This window comes from Arachis stenosperma, chromosome 9 (genome assembly GCF_014773155.1).
Source record: "Arachis stenosperma cultivar V10309 chromosome 9, arast.V10309.gnm1.PFL2, whole genome shotgun sequence".
In the NCBI taxonomy this organism is placed as follows: domain Eukaryota; kingdom Viridiplantae; phylum Streptophyta; class Magnoliopsida; order Fabales; family Fabaceae; genus Arachis; species Arachis stenosperma.
Genome location: NC_080385.1, coordinates 152368453 through 152376350, shown reverse-complemented (window position 1 = coordinate 152376350; position 7898 = coordinate 152368453). Strand labels below are relative to the sequence as shown.

Genomic DNA, 7898 nt, shown 5'->3' with positions numbered 1-7898 from the left:
CTTGTAAGGTACTTGCTATCACTGCATTTGAAGCCTGAGCATCTTGACGAATTAAAGCATGAATCTGTGACTGATCTTTTCCACCTTGTGTTACACCTTTGTTATTAGACCCTCGACCACCAGATCCTCTACCTGTGCCCTTAACTAATGGAGCTGAAGAATTTCCAAGCGACATAGCTGAGAAAGATGGAGTGGATGTTGCAGGTAGTACTAAACTTTGAATGGAACTTTTCCGAAGATGAGGACAATCTCTACGAAGGTGATCAGTCTGTCCATAACCGTAACATGCTCCAGTACTCTTAAAGCATGCTCCAGAATGATACTTCCCACAATACTGACAAGGTAACCTAAGAATTTCTGAAGGCTTAGATCTCTGCATGCTTGGTTCAGATGCACTCCTAGCTCGACTCCCTAAAACTGAGGTACCCTTTGAGGCAGCTTCAGAATGGTAACCCCATCTGATTGTGTTTGTGGGCGATTCTGATGACCTGATATGTCCTATAGCTTGATCCTCCAGAAAAAGCTCATTGTGTACTTTTCTTTTTACCTATTTTTTTGTTCACTCTCATTTCCTCCAATCCAGGTTCAATACCATAAGCAGCATTCACAATTTCTGAATAGGTCATGCTCCCAACCATGGGTGAAAGAGCAGTGAAGTAAGAATTTGCTAGTTTTCGAACAAATCTCTTGATTCTCATGATATCCGGAGTCACTAAGTGCTCAGCATATCTAGAAAGCTCGGTGAAACAATTCTCATATTGCATCACAGACATACCAGGAGTTTGCCTCAACTTCTCAAAATCAGCGGCATTTTTCTCCTTTACGCTAGTAGGAAGGAACCTTCCCAAAAAGATCTCAACAAACTCATCCCACAAAAGAGGTGGCATTCGACGTGCCCTTCTACTTTGAAGAAGTGTTTCATACCAATGATAAGCATGTCCTATTAAATTGTATGTAGCTAGATCCACCGCTGTGTCATCTGGACATCTGAGGGCTCGAAAAGCTTTGTTCAAGCTGTCAATGAAAAACTGAGGATCGTCCTCCAGAAGATTTCCAGAGAAAGTAGGCGGATTTAGCTTAAGGAAAGATTAGAGAGTGACAACTCGTTCCCCAAGGGGTTGTTGGTTTTCTTGATTAAGGACATTTGGCCCTGTAAAAAGTGGGGCTCTAACTTCTCTTCGATCAGTCAAGGACTCCACAAGATTATTAACAGTTTGATGAAGTCCTCGTATCTCAGCAGCAACATTCATTGATTCTTTTGTGATAGTCGCACCTCTGCCTTGCCCTATTAGTCTTCTACGACCAGCACCCCATTGACTGAGTGGGGGAGAAGGTGCTCTATTAACTTCAACATTAGGAGCATTATATGCTCGTGCCCGTGGAGTAGGATTACAACATTTAGGTAGCATCTTCCACCTAAGAATGAATGATTATATTAAATATAGATAAATTCAAACATAAAAAATAATGAAAACACACTTATTATTATTATTATTATTATTATTTCTATAAGTCCTTAATAATATCATAATTTGTGAAAATGGACCCGCATCCATTTACACAATCATAATCTTACTACAGGACAATTACTCCATATCAGATAGAAAAATCCGAACTCTGCTATTAAGTACCATTGCCAATGAGATTTTGCAACTTTATTCCTATGATCAAGTGGGTTTATACTAAAATTGTTACATAATCATTTAACTAAATATAATTTTCTTTTTCTGAATTGTTATTTATGCGATTAGTTTAGAAAGCAATTATTAATTTGTTATTAACAATGAATATTTTGTAACGATAGTTTAATAGTAGAATTTGATTGAAATTTGCTGGTATGGCGTAGGAACTTGATTGCAAATATATTTAAGCTGAGAAAGTAATTGTTAAGTTAAAATAAGAAGCTTTAAAACAAATTATGTATTGTTGTACAAGTGTGATTGGTGATTCGGTGTGACCTTTTTGTGGCTTTGGTGCTTAGTGTTTAAGCTTAAGCTTAATCTAGGAGGAATCCAGAGGCTGAGAGAGAAAAGAGTCCTCCGCGGTTCACCAACACACTATCCAGACTCCAGAGGACCCCACCCACCATCTATTCATTCATAAAGAGAGAAATTAATAAATTTAATAATCAATATTAACGGTGATTCCATTTCCATAATAGAGAAGAGTAGAGCAGAGTGTGATTAAATCAAAACAGTGGTGTTCAAGTGCAGTTGCATTGTTGTGGATCCATCGTATTCATGGGTAGCATCCAAGTAGCTGAAGCTGAAGAACAAGAGTCACACACAGTCTTTGTTGCGGTGGGAAACAACATTTACAAGACCCAACAACTATTGCATTGGGCTTCGCACAATTTCCCTTCCAAATCAATTTGCCTCCTTCACGTTCACCATCCTCACCCTATCGATTCCTCCCGTCAGTTTCTCTTCACTTTTTCAATTATTTTTCTGCTTGCTAAGTTTTTCACACAAATCTGAAAAAAATTTCACGGGTTTGGGAGAATTTGACTTGGAATTTCAGATTGTGAGTTGAATTGTTGCTAAATTTGGATTCTGTGTTTTGGTTGGATAATAATATGGTTTAGTAATATCACTTTTTCCCTCAAGGCCTTGTTATATGAGAAAATGAAATTGACGGTGTTGAATTGAACTATTGAGGGTGATCTGAGGACTATCTAAAGTAGTAGTGGATGTTGAATTATGCTGTGTTTTCCTATATGACAAATCAGTGATTAGCGTGTCAACGATTTATGCTTCTGAAAAGTTATTGGCTTTCTGCAGTTTTTCTTATTAAGGGGACTCTGGAAAATAAACTAAACTGAATGCTTCTTTAAACTCGGACTTAGACAATTAATTTGTCATTTTTATCAAATCAGCTTATATTCAACAATGTGAATGTGAATGTTCATTATACTCCGAGTTGTTGAACCATGGAAAGGGATTTGATGTTGCTATTGTTGATGAAGCCTCTCTGTGCTTGACTCCTGACGTCTTCCTTTTCACATGTGGCAGATAGAAACCCTTATAGGGATGAAACACGATCTCTTTCATTCTCGGACAATGAAAGTAAAAAAATCCATGAACTCTTGGACCAATATGTTGCCACTCTTGTCCAAACAGGGGTATTATCTTTCTTCTAAATCTTTTATTCCTATTGTTAAATTATAATTATTTACTAAGGTGTTCTATTTAATCACTCACACCTAATATGTCTTATCATCCTACCTATTTCTAGAATAGCTAGGTAGGACGATAAAATAGTGACTACTTTCTCCAAAGCTTCAGTTGAACTTTGAAAAGTTTAAACACTTAAAAATAATGGTTTCATAAGATGCCGGTCCAGTTTAGTAAATATTTATGGAAGGAAGTCTATGCTTATACTATACCAAATGCCTGTAGGTAAGGGCACATAAATTGTTGATTGAGATGGAGAATATTGAGAAAGGGATTATGGAAGCGATTGCTCAGCACAATATTAGATTGCTTGTAATTGGAGCTGCAGCAGACAGATATAACTTGGGGTATAAATCTCAAACCTTTGTTATTCTTTCATGCCTTCATTGCCTTCCTTTGTCCTTATCCTCTTGAAATTACTGGAAACTGTACTGTAAAATTAAAGTAAAGCTTCTTAAAAGTGAAAAATATAATCTTTCATGACAGTCTCTATCTTCATTATGCATCTTTCTTCTCCTCAACTTGCTTTTTTATAGGCTGTATTTATAGGGATATTCCATTTCAGATATGTGTAGATATTGGCAGTTTTATGATATTCTTCATCTGTTTATCTTCCCATTTTTTAGGAAGGTTGCAATTGGCTATTTATTTCTGGTTAAACAATAAAAAAGGCCATAGTTGTCTCTTGATTCTGAATTAGGATTATGTCAACCACTGTCTTTTGTACAAATTATTGAACGTATAGTTTTTGGAATTGCAGGAAATTGGCTGAGCAAGAGTCAACAAAGATTATTCCTGTACATAAACAAGCAGTTCCATCATGTAATATTTGGTTCATTTGCAATGGCAACATCAAATGTACCAGGTACTTGTTAATTTAAGTGTGAATTGCATTTATTCCTAAAATTGTAAGTCAAGATGTAGTGTAGATGAATTGGACTGCATGCATATCTCTGTCATTTAAAGCAGTTTATGATATAGAAGGATAAGTCGTTATGAAACATTGCACCGACAAACATGTCCTCACTTCCACTTTTGTGAAATTTGAACGATAATTAGGGTAGATAGTAAACGTACACCTGAAATAGAGACTGCCCCTCCACTGTTGGTGCGCAATTCAAATGCAGAAGCCGAACAATCACAGAAGTTTGAATATGAATCGATTCCTAATGGATTGGAACATTTAGGTATTTCTGCTGGATGTTTCTTTCCATTCTCTTTCTTTTAATTGATTTTAGAATGACAGGTGACTTTCAGCTATCATCATTTATCAGGATTGTTATGGGTAATAACTTGTGACAGGGTTGTGCAGATTCTGATGATGTGGAAGAAATTGAAACTGTCAGTTCCCACAGTTCATTACGTTCAAAATGGTCCTCCATTAGTGTTGCTGACAGTTCAAAGTTGTCAGGATTGCTGTTTTGTGAGGTGAGAGGTGCTTGTTTTCCTTCAGCCTTAGTGCACAAGTTTCTGCAATTTTCATCCTAGATTACTTCACATTTTCTGGTATGCTACTACTCTTTTAAGGTAGGAAACCTTTTCTACATGCTTGCCTGCACATAAAATCAGTGGAAAACAAGCATTAAATTCATGGTTTCCGAAATATGAATGCATGGTGTATTTCAGTGTGTAATGAAAGGTTTTGGGTATTAATATGTATACAAAGATATATTCGTTTCAATTAGTTGTTTGTCATTTTGTTTCTGCTTTAAATAAGAACAAATAAGCCATGTCCAACTAGGTGGGACCGGCTATGTTTCCATTTTAAACAAGTGGTAAATTTTGAATTCTTCGTGATTTTGCAGGAGGAGGTAGATGGTGAAATTGAAGACAAAAGTGAAATAAATGGTAGACTAGAAGAGTCCACTAGAGATTCCAAAAGCATGAGGCGAAAAGAATTTGAAGAGGCTTTAAAGCAGTGGAAAGTCAAAGAAAGTTCTTTGGAGGTTGAAAGCAAATCAAATTCTGTCTTTGCTTAATATATTTCAATGTCAGATTCAAATTTCGTTTTTCATATAGAAAGTTCTCTCTGATAACCATTTTCCTCCCTCATTAAAGAGGACATAATGCCTTCATCACCAATTCACCAGTATCCCTATCACTATCACCATTACGTTAAATAACACAACTTTGTAAAACAAAAAAGCTTCCTTATCAGATGCAAATGATCATCAATTTAGTGTGGCAGAAGCACGTGTTTTTTCATATAGAAGGTCATGCCTTCATATACATGTAGAATATACACTTATGAATTGGTGCCTTATTATGCATGAACTAGATCAATTTCATTGTCTCCTGAAACTTTGCTGCAACTTGGTTTCCAACAGGATGAAGCATTAGAAATGGAAAGCCTGTGTGCTAAGGAGAAAAACAAAAGAAGAGAAGTTGAAGAACAATTGGCCAGAGAGAAGGAAGAATTACAAAAAACAAAGAATCAGCAAGATGAAATAATGTATGAGTTGCAAACTGTCCAAGAACAAAATTCAGCACTTGCTAACCAACTTTGTGAGACACAGGAAGCTGCAAAAGAGTTGGAGGAGAAGATTTTATCAGCTGTGGACCTCTTGATAAGTTTCAAGGAAAAACGAGATAGACTGCAGATAGAGTGCGCAAATGCAGTAAGGCAAGTCCAAGTGCTGAGGGAATTTGGAAAGTCACATACTTCATTTTCTTATGCGGTAGAATTCCCTGTATTTTCTTTCATGGAGATCAATCAGGCAACTAATGATTTTGATCCATCTTGGAAGATTGGAGAAGGAAGATATGGAAGTGTTTACAAAGGAGTGCTTCGCAATATGCATGTTGCTATAAAAATGTTACCTTCTTATGGCTGTCACAGCCAATTGGAGTTTGAACGTCAGGTAATCTTATATTCTCATTGTTTGCTTGGTAGTCTGAAAATTAGATTATTAGGATGCTTATTTAAGAACCCAAAGATGTCTAAGAGTCAGTATTCTTATATGCTCATTTTCACCTTCTCCAAAGAAATGTATGGTGTATTACACCCTATTCTACACCAAATTCATTTTTGAAGCTCAGTTGTGACATTTTTTGGTTCTTAGAAAAGATAAACTCAGATCTCCTGAGTGCTTTTTTCTTAGTTTTTAGCTTGGTTTAAAATATATATTCTGAATTCTCTGTAGTGCAGGGTTGAATTATCTTGACTGGATAAATCTGTCATATTTTGTGCTTGTATGAGGAACTCATCTGTTTTTGTTTATTCACCCTGGTTATAATTTCTATTGAATTTCTAGGTAGCAGTTTTGAGTCGGGTGAGACATCGAAACCTGTTGACACTGATTGGAACCTGTGCCGAGTCTAGGTCACTTGTGTATGAATATCTAAATAATGGCAGCCTTGAAGGTCACCTTGCCCGCAAAGAGAAGTCTCCACTTCCATGGCAAATTCGAATATCCGTTGCTGCTGACATATGTTCTGCTCTAATTTTTCTTCACTCTAGCGAGCCTAGTATTATACACGGGAATTTGAAAGCTAGCAAGGTTCTCCTTGATGCTAACTTTGTTGCCAAACTTGCTGACATTGGCATTCATGGTTTAGTTGAGAAGAATGTGGATTCAGCTGACACAACAACAATACACAACAAACCAAATGAAAGTTTGGCATATGTTGATCCAGAGTATCTTGCCACTGGCAAATTCACTCCAGAATCGGATGTGTATTCGTTCGGAATCCTGTTGTTGCAACTTCTAACCGGAAGACCACTTTTGGGGCTAGTCAGAGATGTCAAATGTGCATTGGAAAAGGATAACCTTGAAGCAGTATTGGACTTCTCAGCTGGTGAGTGGCCACTTGATCAAACTATACATCTGGCCTATTTAGCATTGAGATGTTGTGACAAGACTTGGCTGAACCGGCCGGACCTCACATCAGATATTTGGGATGTTCTTGAACCATTCAGAACTACATGCATGAACATGCCGCCATATTTGACATCCAAGAAACATCGCCGCACTCCATCCCACTTTGTATGCCCCATTGTGCAGGTGAATATAACAAATTGGTTGAAATACATTCTTATAAAATTTTGGCCTCTATTTAATGGAATATGCTAGATTAGCTGTTGCTTGTTTTTCATTTTGCAGGAGGTAATGGAAGATCCGTACATAGCTGCAGATGGCTTTACGTATGAAGCCGAGGCAATAAGAGAATGGTTGGATAGTGGTCACGACACTTCCCCCATGACAAACCTCAAGCTTGAGCACACAAATTTAGTGCCTAATTATGCATTACATAATGCAATTCAAGAGTGGCAGCAACTACAGTGAAAGTGTTCCATAATCCATAGTCAAATTACACATACATGCACATATGGGGACGAAATGGAGGGGAATGGAAAGTTTTAATTATACCTTCCTCTTTTCTGTTTTTTTTTTTTTTTGTTAAATTATATTGTAATTTAACATAACCCTTCTTAATTCTTGTACACTACACATCTAAACAAGTTTATTCTCACATTCTCTTCCGATTCCTTTCCCAACATTTCTCCTAACAAAATTGACGTAATTAATCAATTTGATAAGCATAGCATACATTGGCATGACTGTTAATGGTTGCTTTAATGGATGACAGATGTAATTCTTAGTATGGCTTGAGCTCCGTTCAATGAGAACATTTATGGAAATCAACATTATTAAGTTAGAAATCTCTAGTCATTAGAAAAGCAATGGAATAAATGTTTGAATATGTGTATGTATGATTTTGTAG

The 7898-nt window shown here is 36.7% G+C and overlaps 1 protein-coding gene across 1 annotated transcript; it reads left to right on the top strand.

Annotated features, from left to right (window-relative positions):
• The first annotated feature begins 1973 nt into the window (after positions 1-1973).
• LOC130947441 (U-box domain-containing protein 32) lies at positions 1974-7619 on the top strand. The gene is made up of 10 exons (XM_057876139.1): positions 1974-2415; positions 3012-3121; positions 3399-3520; positions 3934-4038; positions 4233-4360; positions 4486-4601; positions 4979-5119; positions 5501-6034; positions 6428-7177; positions 7277-7619. Exons 1-10 carry the CDS (start codon positions 2241-2243, stop codon positions 7457-7459), a joined length of 2364 nt encoding a protein of 787 aa, XP_057732122.1. The 5' UTR covers positions 1974-2240; the 3' UTR covers positions 7460-7619.
• Positions 7620-7898: the final 279 nt, after the last annotated feature.

Bases quoted from the DNA above. Each gene is read 5' to 3' on its own strand.
- LOC130947441 (XM_057876139.1), top strand. From the start codon at position 2,241: ATGGGTAGCATCCAAGTAGCTGAAGCTGAAGAACAAGAGTCACACACA. The intron at 3,122-3,398 runs GTATTATCTTTC...AAATGCCTGTAG, and splicing joins CCACTCTTGTCCAAACAGGG to GTAAGGGCACATAAATTGTT. The intron at 7,178-7,276 runs GTGAATATAACA...TTCATTTTGCAG, and splicing joins TTGTATGCCCCATTGTGCAG to GAGGTAATGGAAGATCCGTA.